At 37.0% G+C, this 19,215-nt stretch overlaps 2 protein-coding genes across 16 annotated transcripts in view; both read right to left on the bottom strand.

Moving 5' to 3' along the window:
- LOC149805565 (uncharacterized) overlaps positions 1–19,215 on the bottom strand; it is a 460,129-nt gene that overhangs the window by 355,633 nt on the left and 85,281 nt on the right. The window lies entirely within an intron of this gene.
- LOC149805564 (spectrin beta chain-like) overlaps positions 10,176–19,215 on the bottom strand; it is a 196,609-nt gene continuing 187,569 nt past the window's right edge. For 10 of the 15 annotated variants that reach the window (XM_089950176.1, XM_089950183.1, XM_089950182.1 and 7 more), the window contains 5 exons: positions 18,981–19,070; positions 17,232–17,328; positions 16,483–16,558; positions 13,919–14,065; positions 10,176–11,818 (listed from right to left, as the gene is read on the bottom strand). In XM_089950176.1, coding sequence (XP_089806302.1) covers positions 11,666–11,818; positions 13,919–14,065; positions 16,483–16,558; positions 17,232–17,328; positions 18,981–19,070 — 563 coding nt within the window. In that variant the 3' untranslated portion in view covers positions 10,176–11,665. The remainder of the gene's footprint in view (positions 11,819–13,918; positions 14,066–16,482; positions 16,559–17,231; positions 17,329–18,980; positions 19,071–19,215) is intronic. The other 5 variants (XM_089950181.1, XM_089950185.1, XM_089950189.1 and 2 more) reach the window with 1 other exon arrangement.

Genomic DNA, 19,215 nt, shown 5'->3' with positions numbered 1-19,215 from the left:
AAGCCAGTTTAGCCGATGTCTCTCATTTGGCCACTTACAACCATGGCTACAAATATTTGTTTTGTGTCATCGACGTATTTTCCAAATTTGCCTGGGTCCTTCCATTGACTTCCAAATCGAGCAGTAAATTAGTGTGAGCCCTTCAACTGATGTTGAAACAAAGCAGTCGTCACTCTCTTCGACGGAAAACCGACACAGACACCGTATTTTGATTGATATGGATTGCCACCTTGGGAAGACGACATCATCGACTTTATGAGAAGAAATGCCCAGACGACACGATTCAACAATATGAAATTACAAGGCACAGATTCCATGGTGTGTTCACAATATTGTGTGTATTTTCTTCATCAACGCAGTCTTGGATATTCTTTAGAACATTTTGTGACTTATTTTGATCGTCACTCTTCTAGAAACAATGACAAAGTTGATTGATGGTTTTGTGACCATTATGGCTATACTTTGTCTTTAGCTAGGAAACGTACTGTATGTACATCAATGGCCCAACGACTTCATTTCTTGGAAGTCTCACTTCACTTCACAACATTGTCAACCTTGTCAAACGTAGTTTATTTGTTTGTTTGAAAAAAAGTGTTATGGTTAATTGTTGACTGTTACTTGTTTGAATAAAAAATGCTTTGAAAAATTGTGTCTTTCGTTTGTTTTCAAACTTTTATCATTATACATGCTCTTCAACTTCTCTCTATCCCTCATCCTAAATCAACTATCATAGCGTTCTGACCCAACAAAAAAAACAAACTTGTAGGGATGTTTTCTATCGTGTCCAAGCTTGAACCATATAAAGCTAGACAGTCTCCAGTCAGACCATCCATTGTTGACTCATCTTCCCATGAAGATGTGTTAAAGACTAGCCATGCTGTCAACAAAGCTTATGTCAGATATACCACAACACCTAAATAAACTAGATACAATTCAACGAAAAGGACTAATTATCTGTACAGACACTCTACCGTCTGTATCATTAGCTGAACTCGTTTCCTCCATACTAACAAACAACACTACATCAAGAGAACATTTCCTTAGACAAACCTACATATTACTCAAAGAACTAAATAACAATCAACAAAGGGTAGAATTCGTGTGGATACCATCCCACATCGATATCAAAGGAAACGAACTTGCTGACCAAGTAGTGGAACTCAAAGACCCAAAATCTACTAACACTAAATACAGAGTCAGTGAATTACTCAGCATAACAAAAACCTATATCAACAGCAAATGGCACTAACTCTGGAACAAAAACACCAAAGGTCGAAAACTATTTGCCATACAAAAATATATCGATAGGACAAGGAAACCACCAAAAGTAAATAGCTCTGATCAAAAATCATTAATAGAATTCTCACTGGAAAAACAAAACTTGACAGTAGCTTTGGAAAAAAACATAGGACCCAAACCATCCAATAGCAATTGCTTCCGCTGCCAAATTCCAGAAGATTTAATTCACATATTCAACAACTACCACAAACTCAAGAAAGAAAGAACTAAATTCAAAAGGGAACAAAACAAAACTGGATCCCCTGTTACATATTCAAAATTCGTATCGAATACAAACCCCAACATAAACATCACGTACTTAAACATCATTAACTTCATTCATGAATCAGAACTTACAAACAAAAATATAGGAAAAATAACAACTAAAATAGGGACCAATATAAGATTTGATGTCTTTGAAACGCCCCATGGACAGTACTATCTGAGGGACATGATTACTCAGCAAAGTTATGTCTTTTAAAAAATCTGTATTGATAGGGACCAATATAAGATTAGATGTCTTTGAAACGCCCCATGGACAGTACTATCTGAGGGACCTGATTACTCAGCAAAGATATCAGCCTTCTTAAAAATCTGTATTGATAGGGGTAGATGTCCTTGAAACGCCCCATGGACATGGACATGTCTATCCGCGGGACCTGATTTCTCAGCAAAGATATCTGTCTTTTTAAAATCTGTAGTTCTTCCAAAAAAATCTCTCAAACTAGAAATATAACCATATAATAATAATATTACATTATTTCACCTCTCCATGTAAACTGTGAAACTAATCACTAAATAGGTACCAAGATTAACACCTAAAAATTAGGGGGAAATTTTTATTTTAAAAAATTGGTACCGTTGTACCAGCAAGGCTGTCATCAAAGGTACACCGGTCCATCCTAACTAAAGGGAGCGTGGCATATACATGTCCAAGCCGCTCGCGGAAACCTGTCTACTTACCTCGTCGAGTCTAAAGACAAAAGACCTTGGACTTTATGTGGTGGACGGCGTTATTAGTACAGTATTTATGCTGCGACTGAAAATTATCATGACTAGGAAAAGATAGCAGACTTTATTTGAAGAGGCTACTTAGGGGTGGGTGCTGCCCACAAGTGAAGAATATGCCTGACCGAATGCCAGTGGAGACCATATCCGGACAAGCTTAGACGTTACTGAAACTCGAGGTGTTCAAGCTCAGTTACTTTCAAAGTTTCCTGGTCGTATACACGTGGTTCTCATTTTGGCCGGCGAACCAGTTTTTGGCTGGAGAACCAGTATCTATTTTAATAACCTAATTTGATCTGGGGGGTTTTCCGCCATCAAAATGTTTATTCTCTAATTTTTTCTTATGCGTGATACAAACTACGTACAAGTCAGTTTGACTTCGATGATTGGTATTTATTAGTTTACTATATGTACACTTTGTACACAAAATTACAACTTTATTAACGAATGAATCATTTTTGAAATATTTTGACTCAATATATTTTATTAATTGCACAGGTGGCTTACACACTATTGGTATTATTTATGTCTATTAAATAACTGGACTAGATTTGGTTAAGTACGGATTGGCGTTTCAGGGCTTTGTGTCGTTTGCGCCTGTTTCCTGGTACCTCTCCTCCCTTACCTCTCCTGGACTTCTCTACCCCGACGGAGATGTGGTACTATTACCACCCAAATTAACGACATAGTGGCGACCAATCGCTACTGGCGTCACCTACTGCTTTGGTCGACACCTTACTCAGTGAAGGCAGACTGAAATTCTTATACTTAGGCATGAGTGTGTATTGGGTCCATTCACACTCACGTAAGCCCTACATTCAGGTCGTAAGGTACTTAAAATAATAGTCCTACGACCTGACGGCTGAATTAAACAGTGTTCTGTTAGCACGTAAATCCCTGGGTGATGAGGCACTTACTCCTTCTCCCAGGAGTAATTGAACATCCTGCTGTGCATGAATAAAAGCGACGCACATGCCCTTGTTGGGCGAAAACGTCGTTAATTCAATATAAGTAAGTATGACCATCCATTGTTGACTCATCCTCCTATGAAGATGTGAGCAAGACTAGCCAAGCTGAACGAAGCTTACGTGGATTTACATCGTGTCAAGCAACGCCTGATACCGAAGCCTGAAGAGATAGAGAATGTCTGAAGGTTGAAAGTGACTGAAGACCTGATAGAAGAGCTCTTAAGAGAGGAAATCACGAAGGAGAAAGAAGAATAGACAGAGAAGTACAGACTTCAGAAGCAAAGAGAGCAGAGAGAACAGCAGCAGCAGGAACCAGACAGGATTTGTTGACTACCGTGTAGACACGAAAGAGTTCTCCTTCTCTTGCCGAAGAAGCAGGCCCTATCCGTTGGGAAAGCCTGCCACCAGACGAAGAAAGATTGCCATAACTCCCCGTCCACAAAAACAGGGCTATCTCAATACTCTAGAAAAGACAAATTAGTTCAATTGCCAAAAATGTGCGTATTTATGTTTGTACGTTAAAAAAATAGAAGTGTGTTTATAAGCACTTCATTTCGATGTTTTAAGTATATAAGAAAACAGAAGTGCGTGTCTATAAACACTTCCTTTCCCTAAATTGTCAAAAAGTCTGTGTGTGTGTTTGTAGTTAGTGTTTGTAGGTAAAATGTGAGTGTTTCTTTTAGGTCTGCGTGTTCTATGTTTTTGGGGTGATGATATGGGCAATGTCAGTTTTAGTGTCGGGATGTTTTCCTTTACGTCTGTGCTTCACAAATATAAAGCGAAGACGTTCGTTAGTCTGGATACCCAACGTCAACGAGACAACATGAGTAACAGAAATGCTAAGTTGCTTGAACTCCAAATGCACCTGGAGTATGCCAGACGTTTATCGGATGAGCTGGCTAAGAAGGCCATAGCCGAACAAGCCATGATAGAGGAGGAGGAAGAGGAAGAAAAGAAAAAGAAGAGGAAATGAAGAGAGGGATCCTGCCTCACCTCATGCTAAGACCACTGTGTGAGGTCAAGCATGAGGTAAGGACACCTCCATAGCCAGTACCAACACCACAGCCACAGCCTCTGCCACCAGTACAAAGACCAATGGTTCGCTAGAATGAAAAAATGGGAAGAGGAAATAAGGAGGCCAGAGCATCCACGTGTGTGGCATAGGAGAAGACGGACAGAAGTCTTCATTATTCCACAAAGTAAAAACGGGGACAGTGAAGCCAGTCACCCTCCCCCCCCCCCGCGTTAACAGCCACACCCATCAATCGGGAGCAGGACTGGAGCCGGAGATCTATCTGTGGTGCCAGGCCTGGGAAATGTAACCATTAGCATTTGGAGTTCAAATAAAAAACACAACTCTTCTCTTGGCTACCCATATCTCTAGAAAAGAGACTATACAAGTTTTTCAATTTGTACAGGTGTGGAGTAGTGCGTCTATAAACACTCACTTCATTCCTGATGTGATTGTGTGTGTGTGTTTGTATGCGTTCGTGTGGATAGTAGAGTGTGTTTGTATTTATGTGCATACGTTTGTGTAGATAGTAGATAATGTTTTTTTTTTGCTCTTCCTGTGTGTAGATAGCATATTTGGGTTTGTTCTTTGCTCATTCCCATATGTGGATAGTAGATAATGGGTTGTTGTTTTTTGTCCTCTTCCCATGTGTGGGTAGTATATTTGGGTTTGTTGTTTGTTTAAGTTTTTCTGCTCATTCCCGTGTGTGGGTAGTAGATAATATGACAAGTTACTGTATGCGACGTTTTCGTTCACGTTCGTGCGTGACACATATAAAGTCGAGCATTAGTCATTCAACATTGAATAATCTAAGAAGATGGCAAGTAATACAACTGACAAAATGAAGACACTGCAAGAAGCAGTAGATGATGTGGGTATGGTGGAGATGATAGTCCAACTGAATGATGATTACTATTCTTATAGTCCACATATAGTGAAAATGTAAATCAACAAGTTGAGAAAGACGAAGGAAAGACTAAGCAAGCTGATGAAACGAGCCTGGAATGAAAAAATAGAAAAAGTAGGGGAGAATGAGAAGAGGAGAAAAAAGAGGAGCAGAAGGAGAAAGAGAAGAAAAAGAAGAATGTAGGAAAGAAAATAAGAAGCTGGAGTAGGAAAAGAAGAAACTGGAAGAAAAAGAAAACCAAAGGCCCTTTTCAGGGCCACTCCATTGTCTCAAAAAGATTTGCTTTCTTGCCTAAAACAATTGTTTTTAGTGTTATAGATGTGTTTACCTAAGATAGCAGTATTCAGGCCAGCCCCTTGCTACATTGTTACCAATAGCCAGTACCATGACGTAACCCCACCTGTTCCATTCCTATTGTCCTTATACAGTCCTGATACTTTTTGTCCCTCTATAGTCCACCCATGTTAAATTTCCCTATGTTAAATTCTCCTTGTCCCTATGGTACAACCTTCTGTTAAATTGTTCTTGTCCCTACGGTACAAACCCCCTAGTTTAACATCGAAATCCCATAGTCCCTATGATATCCCACTATACTACTATCCGGTCTGCGATTGCAAATGCATTGATGGACCATAATGTGTCAGCAGCACGATATTGTCTGCTTTCTAACATCTTTGGTGCATGCAGATACTAAATGAGACTGTTTCCGAGTGGCTCTAATGGTGGTGGTTGAGAAATAATTTTGTAAGTAACGGTGACAGCTTCAGCAGGTTTTAATTGAGTTGTGTGTGTGATTTCATTATTCAGCATTTCTGGACTGATGGAAGTCATGTTACCCACTCGACAAGATTGAGTCCAAGACTTTGTCAATAATTCCAAGTCATACTGATGTTCAAAAAACCATCCCGCAAGAGTACGGTTATGTCGTTCCACAATGGCCAAGTTGTGGTGTATATTAACATGTTCATCATGCACTTGCACTTTATATTTTGTTAACAACGCAGCAACAGCTTGGAGAAATTTGTTTCCCAGATGTACTGGAAACAGCTGTGGCCATGTTATCAGTTCGCATGCATATGTATGTTTAAGCGCTTCAGTGACACTCACTGAATCTATAGACCTCAACACCTCCACTTCCTTGTATCTGGTGGCATTTTTACAATGGTTACCATGCACTTGTATGTACGTCCCTGTACCCAATCATGTGGGAGAAATAAAAGATCAGAATGGTGAACTTAGTTGTGTGTATTTGCATCAAACTATCCATGGAAAATCCCAAGCTTGCCACAACACATGCTTGGTGAGCCAATCTCAAGCGACGCGGTCATCTTCACCCTTCCAATGAACTGTATTAGACTGCAGCTAGTTTTATTATATTGCGGCCTTACCTCTAATGAGAATCTTTGTCTTCATACCTCCGTTGATGATCCATCTGGCAGATGTTGGAATGATGGCGTTCAAGCCATGGATGAAATCTATATCAGAACGATAATGTGCAGACATCACTTGATGTTGTTGTAGGGTTTAACGCCATTTTTCAGCACATGATAGGCTTTGCATGGTGGCCAGTATTAATGGTGGAGGAAGAACCTGGGAAATCCCCGGAAAGAACCACCAACCCTTGAGAAGCTACTGGCAAGCTTTCTCACATACCCACATTGGCCGAATCTGAGACTTGAACCTACAGAGAGGTGAGATGGCAGTGATCTGTAACGGAGAGCACTTTAGACCACTCGTGGCCTCAGGACATCACTTGATGCTTGGTACGTGATGTCACATCAGTAACATGCAGCACTGACATGAGTTATGCTCCAAAATGAGTGAATGATTAATGGACAGAGAGACAGATGGATGGATGAAAATATATAAGGTATTGAAACCAGAGGATTGTCAATGGCTGAAGGTACATCTACACTAGTCCAATGTTTACCAAATTTCATAAGATATATTTTAAATGGTTTTCAGCATTTTGCCTTGGAAACAACAGTGTGGATAAAGGATTGCTGTAATGACTTGGCCAGGGAACGAACCTGCGACGTCCCACATCTGAGGTGGATGCTGTAACCAAAAGACCAATGGAGCAGTTGGATGCGTGGGTGTATAGGATTTAATTACATGTCAACACTGTACTGGCTATTGTGAATATTCAAAGTCAAGTTCTAAAATGAAAAGAATCAGTGTACTGTGAATATTGACAGATTTGAGGTTCAGGAAATAGGACATTAAATAAAATCCAAGGGATGAACATAACTGACGAGATAATGATAATCCTGTTCTTTTCATCTTGGATCATGAGGAGTTATCTTAAGTATAAAATGTTTAGTCTTTTGTTTTCTTTATGTCTTAAAATAGAACTGATACAAAAATTCATAAAATGTTTGGAGACAAATATTAAAGCAATTACATATTGCCATGGTGACCATATTTGATGAAAGAATGGCACCATATTCTGATTTGGGATCACCTAGACATCATAAAATTATTTAATAAACATCCCATGTTGATGTGACCATCCTACTTCAGGAGGAGTTGCAATACAAGTATTTTCAACATGGCCACCTAGGTGGCCTAGATTGGTATCATTTTCATCTAGGACCAACTATACATTAAAAATAGTCTTTTAGTGAAAACCCCCACATTGATATGATGATTAATGTAGGTGTAGTAGGTATAACAAGATATTTCAAGATGGACATCAAAATTGCATGATTTTCATTTAGGACCAACTAGACATCATTAGAAGTCTTTCAGAGAAAACCCTATGTTGATATGACCATCCATGTAGGCATTGTAACAATAACAAGAGTTTCAAGATGGCTGCCATGGCAGTCACACTGGATGTCCAAGCAGGGCCATTTTCATTTAGGGTTAATCGATTAATTAAGATTTTACAGTGCACCAGCAATTAAAAGCCCCAATGCTGCCATTATGTGCAAAAGTCGAATATGCCAAATCACCTGAATAATACAGTATCTTGCAAGATATAAGTCCTAAAGATTGTTGGTTGCTGTTAAAACTAGATAATATAGACTATTCATCACATTATGAGCAACATACTTTCTCCCTTAAACCGAGAAATGCTACCTATTTTCACATGTGTATGAATTATTCAGATGCTGACTGGCTATGTTCATGAGTCAATTAATTTCAGTTGAAGCTGGAACACAAGATTATATAATGAAACTGTTGTAAACAGAAGCCAACACCACACTGTGTTGAATAAGGCAGGTGATCCTTATAATATTGGGGATTTCTTAGTTCCAACTATAAATAAATTGTATAAAAAATGAAGGAAAAAGTCAAGCCTAGTGTTCATATATGTGAAAACATATTTAATTTCAACTTCTCAGATCCGCTTAGACAAGCTGGCCTCTGTTTCCTCTTGAATGAATTTGTCTGACATGTGGAAATGTTATTAGACTATAACTGGTTAAATGCATGACATCACGTCTTTTGGAGTACTCCACAAAAAGAATGGAGTGACTTCAGCGACTGAATTAAGAGGTGGCACCTCTTAATTCTAAACTGAATATTTGAACATCATTTAAACTTAACATCATTTCCTTCCTGCCAAACTTTAGATTGGAAGAATGGTGAAATTTATGAAAAACGTCAGCCTTGAGGCTTTAAGGACATCTAGTGCCACAAAGAGGTAATAAATGATGTATGCAGGAAAATGGGTTCACTATCACTGAGCTGTGAAAAAAAAACAACAAAAAAAAATGTTATGGTAAGGATAGTATATGAAGGTTCCAAATTAATGGGTAATGGTATGTATAAAAGTTAATTAGATAATAAAAGTTATTTAGGGTAATTGACAGTATACATGTTGTTCAAGAATATCCAAGCAAAATAGATTGCACACAAGCTGTATTTTGGAATAAGTGTTAACTTTCTTCAAGAAATTTAAAATAAAAGACTTATTTACTGTATCAAAAAGCTCCTAAAGCAATGATCATGTATAGGTTGGATATCAAAACAGTCCATCAGAAAGTACTTCTCAGTAAAGAGTTCTTTGCAAGAAATGCACTTGGGTGCATCTTCGCCCTTAATATGCAAGAGTGGGTTATATGATCAATTCCAATTCATGCAACGATTGCTTACTTCTTAGGGGTGGTTCTGGCAATTTGCCCAAGGAGGGTTTGATCACATGGAGCATGTTATTGAAAGCTTTAAACCCATGATCCCTGCCACTTACAAAATAACTTTTTGATATAAGGTCTAAAATCTGAGTACAACAATTTAAATCGGATGATTGCATAGAACTACTTTGGCAGTGCGGTCTGCTCTTGTATTACCTTTGATACTGACATGACTGGGTAACCAACAGTGTACTGTACTGTGAAAGGTACACAACCCAATGTGTTCAATGAGAATGTCAAGTCAAAAGTGGGTTTTACAGCTTCCAATCGTGGTGTGACTTAAGTACTGATAATGAATCAGAGATGATCGAGTTTACAATATTTTCGGTTTCGATATATTTCAAAACAAGATCTGTTGCCTTGATTTCTGCTGAAAATATTCATGAACCATCTGGCAAATGATGCTTTGAAGTATGATTTCTACTAATAAAGACTGCAGTTGCCTTTTCACCATCCTTTAGCTGTCAGTATAAATTGTGTACCAACTCGACCACAGGATGAATGTGCATGTGTTAAGTTTCTTGTCAATCCTACAAGTAGCCTTAGTAGTAGGAGTTGCAATAACAAACCTGCTCTAAAAAACAGATGGACAATGGACAATAGTCCATAAGCTCATTTGGTCTGTGATCAGTTGAGCTAAAAATACTGAATGCAGAAAATTCTTAATAGCAACAGGTAGCTAGCGCTACACAGTGTTCTTAACATGCAAGTTTGGTTGAAATGCTTTTAATACAGTTTAAAAGGTATGCTTTAGAAAGAAATGTATGGATATACCGATAGATGTATGAAAAATACAGGGACAGGGTTATAATTGTATTCACCCATATTACAAGGTGGGGTGGGGGAACAGCGGACCAAAATTCTTGTTGAGTAAAGTCATTTATTCGATTTTCTGATGGCAAATACAATTCCCTGTAAAGCAGAATCCCTTGGGATTGGGAGAAGCACAGTGAATGAAACTACATACAATTACATGAAGATTGCACCAACCGCTTCACCAAGCTACAAGACTAATTACGACATGCGAAAGGTAAAAAAAGGGCTTACAGTAAGTTTTACATTGTTTTTTCGAACATGATACAGATAATGATACCATAGAGAAATATTAACAGATCTACAATATATAGTATAATAATGAATTAGTATACTTTTTATATCCCAATTTCATGTTATTTAAATACCTATTATTTGAAATAGGCATAGCAATAGATACTTTTGCTTTCAATAGTTAAAAATCTGCTAGATGGATTTACTCTAGACAAAGAAAACCGGTATAACTTAAAACTGTTCTGTACATAACATGTAGAGGTGGCGGAGAATGCTGTGAAGGAAGATGAAATCCCCAACCAAAACATGTGTAAACATAAAGAGATAAATATCTAGATTTAAACACCTAAGAAAACCTATGGTCTTGAATAAAAATTCATTAAAAAAAAAAAATGAAAATTCAAAAAAAAAAAAAAATCTAAGCTGAAGTTAAAATCTTGGTTGGAATAGCAAGTGTAAATATATCTATATGCACTGCAAGGACTGAAACAAAAGAAAGAATACTCACAATAGGTTGTAATAAGTATGAACCAAGACTTGTTTCACATGATAAACTCAAAATGATCATTTAACTTGTTCACACTTTCTCATTAAAGCTGCCACATTGTCCAACTGACAAGCAAGCAGATCTAGTATACTTCATGACGGTGAATATGAGCAACGATAAAAGAAAACATCTGTGACAGTCAGAATAAGGCAATGACATACAATGACGATTATCCAGGGAAAGCGTCACGTGACCACAAATTTGCATAGATGGAATGCAAAAAGTGTGATCACTGCTTACAAGCAAAGTTATTTAATATATTTTTTACTAAGACTTGCAAATGAATTAAAATGTTACATTATCAACTGGGTAAAATGCCCCACCATCAAGTACGTGCTTCCTCATTATCTGGGAAGATATGGTAATGCCTGCTTTGAATGGAATCTCTGCATGGAGTTCACCAAATGACATAAAAAACATTAACAAGAAATAAAGATGATTTTCGTACTTGGTCCTCAATCGGTACTGAGCAGCATTACTGAAACAGCGTTTTCACATTTTTTTCCCATTTATTATTTAATCCATCAACACCATCGACAATAAAAATGCACATGTCAAAGGACTTACTGACATTTTAAAGTTACCACTTGCACTCAGAAAATGTCCTGCGTCTTTGTTGACAATTCAAAATTCGTGTTTTAAACACAATTCAGACTCCATCTGTTCTACTTCCTTCAAACCGGACGAGATTCCACACAAAGCAATCCATGTATTGTCCAAAAATGCAAACAATTAGCTAAATGTTAGGTATGAAGCTTATTTCTTCTTCAAGGTGAAGAATCCCTTCTTCTTTGTCTCTTTCTGTTCCTCGGTTCTTGCTGGCATGGTTTGTACCTTGCTTGGCCCAGAGGCAATGCTCTCACCCTTAGCAGCTGCATTAAGGACCGATATCCAATGATCCATTTCAGACTAAAACAAAAAGAAAATAGTAATTTTTGATGTCACTGAATAAAAAAAATTAGTTTCCTAAATGTAAGATTTGAATTTTTTCAGCGAGCAATTTATCTGGACAAAAAAAATATATATACATGACTTCCTCGATAACTTGCACCCTGACAACTCGCAAACCTGCTTATAATGCAGGGTAAGGCAGGGATCCCGTTTTTTAAACCCGAAAATACCCCCAAAAACTGAGCCCTATTTGTTGAACTAGAAGAAAATCGCAATCAAAATTGTAATATTAACTTTAATGTATCACTCATTTTTTTTGTCGCAAATGCTTGACAGGATCTGGAAATTTTAATCAACATTATGAAATATCAACTTTTAATAAGAAGTCATAGGATTTTTTTTATTTTTCTTTCCAAACGACATTCTTAGTACACTGCAATTAACAATATTCAAGAAAATTTTGATAAATGTAAATGTCACTTATGCCTAGTGGAGGCAGTACTATAATAATTTATATCAATTGAAAGTTGTGTTCTTGGTCTATCTTTTAAGCGTAATCATCATAATGCAACGTGTCCTCTTGTAATTAAATGTAAAAATATGTCAATCTACTGTAACAGTTATGTCTGTGAGCGTTTCTCAGAGAACCTAATTAAGTGTCATGTTTTGATATCGGACTAGCAGAAGCATTTGTTGTATTGGTTGCACTAAATAAAAAGTGGGCCTCCTTTTCTATTATCACGGTAATTACGTCTTTTGAATCAAAAGTGGTGGAATAAAAAAAAAGTTAAAAGGCATACAAATCCCACCTGCTTAACCAGACCAGCGGACCCGGTCGTATGCCGGGTAACTCATTTCAGATGATCAATCGAACACTGTTGTAAATGTTATTGTGTATGTAATCTAAATAAACTACCTTAAATTAACGTACACAATCATAACTGTAATTAAAAATAGTAAGGCAACCAAGTGAAATAAGTACTTCATAAAATAAAGAGCTTTGTTTCACAAGTACAGACAATTGTGGGAAAACAAGTTTCAGTGAATTCCTGAATTCGCATGTAGAGATATCGTAAAGTATGATATGAAGTTTCACTATTAATTGCATTGAAATCAAAGCATCAATATTTTACTAACTGAACAATAAAAATCTTGAGTATAATGTAGATGATTGTCTCATGAAATAAATCTTGCAAGTTTTTGATAAAAAGGAATCTTGTTTGGTAGCGTATCAGCAGTTAGTCTGGTTCCCTGCTTTGGAGGCTCCTAGTTTTGCAAAATACTAAACAACACTCTGGGAAAAAGACTAATCAAGAAAACAACAAGAAATTACATAATGCACTAATGATTTTGCATACTGTGTTTGGTTGTTGAAACCAGTTTGAATCATGTTATCAATCTTTCTGATGTTCGGCATTTTGAAAAATAAATGTAATTCATAGAGAACAATGAACAACTTCATCCAAAAAAGCACTTAATAACAATTACAGGATTATAAAATAATTCAGTCATTAAAGAGCCCAGCCCCCCACCCCCACCCTGCGATTCTCTGGTTGTCTAGTGGATTTTTGGGAGGTCCTCTGCAACTTGCACCCTTGCTCATAATGCAGTCTGTGTGTTTGGATCCCAATGCACACAAGATATCGTGGGAGAGGTGTATATAAATTGCCCTGAATTGTAAACACCGAGTGCAAACTATAAGACTGGTTTTCAACTGTACTATCTGCTCACTAATTGTTTGATTTATTATTGATAAATGTTGAGAATGCAAATCAAGGTTAACTTATCTGCAAAAATATGACACTCCAGTAAAAAAGAAGTTCAGCGCAAATTTCATTTGATCTGTCTGGCAAGTATGAATTTTGAAACAATTACTGTCCATGTTCACAAGTCTAGTCATCTAGTAGCATAATCAGCCTGCAGATCAGGGTCTGTGTTGTTTGTTCAATTGATCTCTCCTAATAAACCGCACAGACCCAGATCTACCAGCGCAATATGTGATGGAAGATCTGGGTCTGTGTGGTTTGAAATATGTCTCATCTTATAAGCAAGCATATAAGGTACATGTTTCTTCTTGGATGCCAAGGTGAATGATGCAAATCCAGTACTAATACATACCTGATCTTTAGCATGGAAGAGGTACTCAGACCCACTGGCAAGTTTGAGGCGGAACACATACGGTTTCTTTGTATAGTCAACAGCATATTCGCATTCTGCACCTGCTAGATCCAGAGCAGACTCATGATGAATACGAGCACTGGGATCCTTTAAAATAAAAAACAGAAATGTTAAAAAAATGTAACCTCTTATGACCATTGTATTACCACAGTACACTGAAATCCCTTTGAACCAGAAAGTTTTCTGGTGGCAAATTACCATTCTTTCAATAAAATTAACTCAGAAAACAAACACAAAAAAACCTTCAGAGGCATAATTGTCATTTGGTCCTAAGGTCTATAAATCTGGAGTGAGATTTCAGTACATATGAGTAGCATGATAAAGAAATTCAATCATATCTAAAAAGTTTGGGACATAATATAAAAACAATTCCAGTAGAATCAAAATGGTTCAGTCCTGAAGCCTTACCCAAAGAAACAATGGGTTTGATCTGCTTTGATGTTTATGGCACACCAATACATGCAGGTTACCGAGTACAAAGGCAACTGGAGTAAAGTATCTTGCACAGGGACACATTAAATAAGGTAGTCAAATAAGGCTGATCCAATAGTACGATCTGAACCTGACCATTTGTTTTCTCTCACAAGTCCAGTATGTCACCCCAACCAATGAGCCACTGCAGCCCCTCCACTGACAAAATCATGCACAAAAATACCCACACAGATAACACAGTTACAATACAGTTTTCCAGTGCTTCAGGCTAATGAAGCCCTTCATCAGAGGAACAAATTGCTTCACAACACGTTTAAATGGTGGGGAATCTTGAATGGAAAAAAAAAAAAAAAAATCTGCGGGGGATGGGGGAGAGTTGTATTACTGCATGTTTATCACATGGAAAACAAATTGTTTTCACCAAATTATCTGACAAACCGCATTGGGAAGGTCACAATTGTTGCCCAACTCCCTATAAATTTTCAACTCCAGTATTCTGTATCACTCCTTGTTTGTGTTGCATATCAGTCCTTATGTGTGTTGTATATCATGACTTGCATGTCTTCTATATCACTCCTCATGTGTTTTCTATATCTCTCCTTATGTGTGGGTTTTATTCCACTCCATATGCATGTGTTCCAGATCACTCCTTATGTGTGTTGTATATCTCTCCTTATGTGTGGGTTTTATTCCACTCCTTACGCATGTGTTCCAGATCACTCCTTACGTGTGTTGTATTTCACTCCTTATATGTGTATTCTGTTTCACTCCTTATATGTATGTTCTAATTCACTCATTATGTGTGTTGTATATCAGTCATTATATGTGTTCTATATCTCTCCTTATGTGTGGGTTCTATTTCACTCCTTGTACACGTCTTCTGTATCACTCCTTACATGTGTATTCTATTTCAGTCGTTATGTGTGTGTTGTACATCAGTCTTAGGTGTGTGTTCTAAATCACTTCTTGTGTGTGTTCTATATCAGTCTATATCTATATCAGAAAAAGGAAGCCATGATGTATCCCATAATGAAATACAAATGACTTGTAACATATTGATGATTGCTTATGTGGTGACTGACACAGTCGTCTTAGTGTTTTATCATATAGTGCATTTAGTGCCTACACAAACAAATTTAGAACTATAAAACACGACTTGTTTCGAGAGAGCATCTTTTATTTTGACAATTTGTTATTCAATGTAATAGGTTCTACTGAAAGAGTGCCAGTCTTGAGAAACCAGATTTTTTCAGCAGAATGGGAGAAATGGTCTCTTACAACAAGTTTCTACAAAATTAAGCATGGACAATAATTCATGAAGCATTATCTGCAATTAACATCATAAGACAAAATATATTTAATCTGTCATTAATTTCCAGATAATTTATGCTGTTATCGTATTGTACTAACAAAATCAAAACAAAATTACTGATGGAAGCCATCACAAATATCTGCACTGTTTTGGTCATGGTCATCCAACACACATCCCCTCCCAGGGGCTGCATTATGGATCTAAAACCTTTGCTATCTAGACCATATATACTCACTTATAAGACTAGTCCAACTGCAAACTGCACAGACCAAGATCTGCCATCGTATAATGCACCAGCAGATCTGGGTCTATGCAGTTTGTTAGGAGTAATCAGTAGAACCAACACAAACCCTGATCTGCAGGCGCATTATGCTATAGCAGATCAGGATCTATGCTGTTTGCAGCTGGAATAGACTAATGAGTGAGTACAGAAGGTAACCCTATGAAACATTAAATATGATTTTCATCCCATAATCATAGTACATGACAACAAGACATCCGATCCACAATCGCTCCATATTCAAGGTGCTGGATATAAGATCTGAAACTTTTATTGTCATCAGCTTGTCCACTGAAACATCACACAAAATGATTACACTCTCTATATCAATGAAAACTGAGTTCAGGCTACAATGAAAACAGTGATAGACACATGCACAAACAAACACACAGATGAAGGACAATACCTCTCACAATATATCTGCACAATTGCATTAATAATAGCATTGTTAAATTGTTGTGATTTACTGTGTTACCTCACCTGTTTGGCTTTACTCTGATCCTTGTAGCACGACAATGAACTGCCATGAACCACTGCATACACTTTATCCCAAGATCTGTATTAAAAAAATTAGAAACAAATGTCATCATCAGGATTCTAAAGAAGGACATAATCTGTTTAGTGATAGGCATGTCAATTACAGTAAAACCTGTTTTGAAAGACCACTGCTATGTGAGACCACCTGTCTTGAGAGACCACATTCTCAATCCACAAATTTATTGATTATTTAGCATTGTGACCTGTTATGAGAGACTACCCGTCTTGAGAGACCATACTTTTCTGGCAAAAAGGTGGTCCTTCAAGACAGGTTCTACTGTATTATCCTTTACATTTTTTTATTACTATTATAACATCTGGTGTATTTGACATAATGATCTTGATTTCTGGGTTGCAACTAAATTTAATTCCATAATGCTAACACAGTTGTATTTTTTTACTTCACATAATTGCCAATGCTTTCTCATGCATAGTGCCATTAATGTAATCTGTGTTGCAGTCCTGCTTGTGCACAATAGCTATAAAAAAAAGAACGAAGTTTAGGTTGATCAAGGCCAATTGTTAAGGATGAAATTTTATAAAATCTACATAAAAGCTTTAAATAATGATGTTTTATGTCTATCAAAAGACAAACAATACCAAATTTTAAAAAGTTGTGTCCATTTAATTAAACAAACTTTAATACAACACATGAACATGCCCTGTGTACCAAGATCAGGATATGAACAAACCTGTTGCTTGCTTTCTTATTGTGTCCATCCCATTCATGCTTCCTAGAAAGTGCTCCCTCCTCATGGACAACTGCACTAGTGCTGGGAACTGCTGGCTCTGAAAAAATTACGATAGAAATCAAAATGCTGAGTCAGCAAAGTCATCCTAACCATTCAGCCAAAATAAATTAACAATTTCATTAAAATACATTCTACCAACACCAGTTAGGCTGACACAAAATACAAAAACACAATACATACACTGACAGAATTTTACATCTTGTTACCATACAGCAAAGACGTGGGTTTGCAAACTGATGCACAATCAAGTCTATTAAGCCGACATAATGAGACACATTCAGAAACCAAAGTGTACCAATCTGATACCAAAAATACAAAATAAATTTAATTTGAATTTTAAATCAAAACCATCAATACTTCAATTAATAGTGCAGCCTTGCCATCAAAAGAAAGTAAGATGCAATGGTTGTTTTGTTGGTCCCAGGTTTTCTAATGACTACCCATCTTTTTACTTCACTGGCAGGCCACATCATTTCATGACATGCTCCATTGCACTTATTTTTTATTCAGCACTGTGTCATGTAAAAAAAAGAAACCAAAGCTTACAATTTCAACAGTGTTAACTCCACATACCACTGACAACATATACAATGTCCAAGAACTCCATCTTATTATACCGTGTATGAGCATTATACAATATTTACTGCCCCCCTTCATGTGTACAGTATACATCATACTGAATGCTCCTTTTCATTCATTTTGCTAAATATCTGCCCCCACCCCCAAACAAGTGTACAGTGTAAATGATGTTGAATGCTCCATTCTGTTCAGTGTGCAAAGTATATGCCCCCCATGTGTACAGTGTAAATTATGCTGAATGCTCCATTCTTTTCAGTGTGCAAAGTATATGTCCCCCTTATGTGTACAGTGTAAATGATGTAGAATGCTCCATTTTGTTCAGTGTGCAAAGTATCTCCCACCCATGTATGTGTACAGTGTATACGATGCTGAATGCTCCATTTTGTTCAGTGTCCGAAGTATCTGACCTCCCCACCACCCTTTATGTCTACAGTGTAAATGATGATGAACGTTCCATTTTGTTCAGGGTGTGAAGTAACTGCAACATGTTCATTCTGCTTGGAAAACTGCTGTAACCTCCAGACATTTTGTTTCATAATGGTATATTTTTGTCCATGCAAAATGTTGGAATGGAATAATGTTTGGAGAACAGAAGAATTTTGAGCTATAAAAGTTTTACTCTCTCCATACTCTTTTGCAAAGTCGTCATTTTTAACAGCTCCCACCTAGAAAATATTTTAAATAAATACTTCCACTTCCAATTGGTCTTTTCAAAATGTCCAACAATATCAACCAAACCGTAGGCCAATAAGCAAACTAAAAGACTTACATAAAAGAAAAATTTGTGCCCATTATAACATTGGAGCAGACATCAAACTTCACACAATTTTGTTCTGCTATAGAATTATTTCAAGAAACTATCATTCTCTGATAAAATATCTGTCAAACAAGTCATAGTTCACCTTTAACAGTAGATGAAAGATCCACAAAGATTTAAAAAAAAAAAAAAAAAAAAAAAATAAACAAAAAAGCCCCAAAAAACCAATACAACTTTGGCTTATTTTAAAATACATATCAGGGTAAAAACAAATTCTTTAACTGTAGCCAGTGAGTGACATTGTTTTATAAAAGTAAATAAAAATAATCCTGCAGATAGGAGGGAAAGTTTACCTTGCTCCTCTGAAGGCTCAGAATCCCGCTTGCGGGAGAACAGTTTGCGAAAGGGAGATTTCGATCGTGATCTTTTCCGCTTTTCCTCTACTGCAGAAATTAACGACATTTTAATACTCCAATTTCAGATTAGTAGTTTTCCAAACCAAGCTAACAGCCAAAGTCCTCAAAAGCAAAAAAGAAAAAAAAGGGAAAGAACTGTACTACCCAGGTTAATGAACTGCAAGTGCCTCAG

Source organism: Sinohyriopsis cumingii, chromosome 2 (genome assembly GCF_028554795.1).
Source record: "Sinohyriopsis cumingii isolate HCF-2022 chromosome 2, ASM2855479v2, whole genome shotgun sequence".
Lineage (NCBI taxonomy): Eukaryota > Metazoa > Mollusca > Bivalvia > Unionida > Unionidae > Sinohyriopsis > Sinohyriopsis cumingii.
The sequence above is the reverse complement of the archived record's forward strand: the minus strand, read 5'-3'. Positions and strand labels throughout refer to the sequence as shown.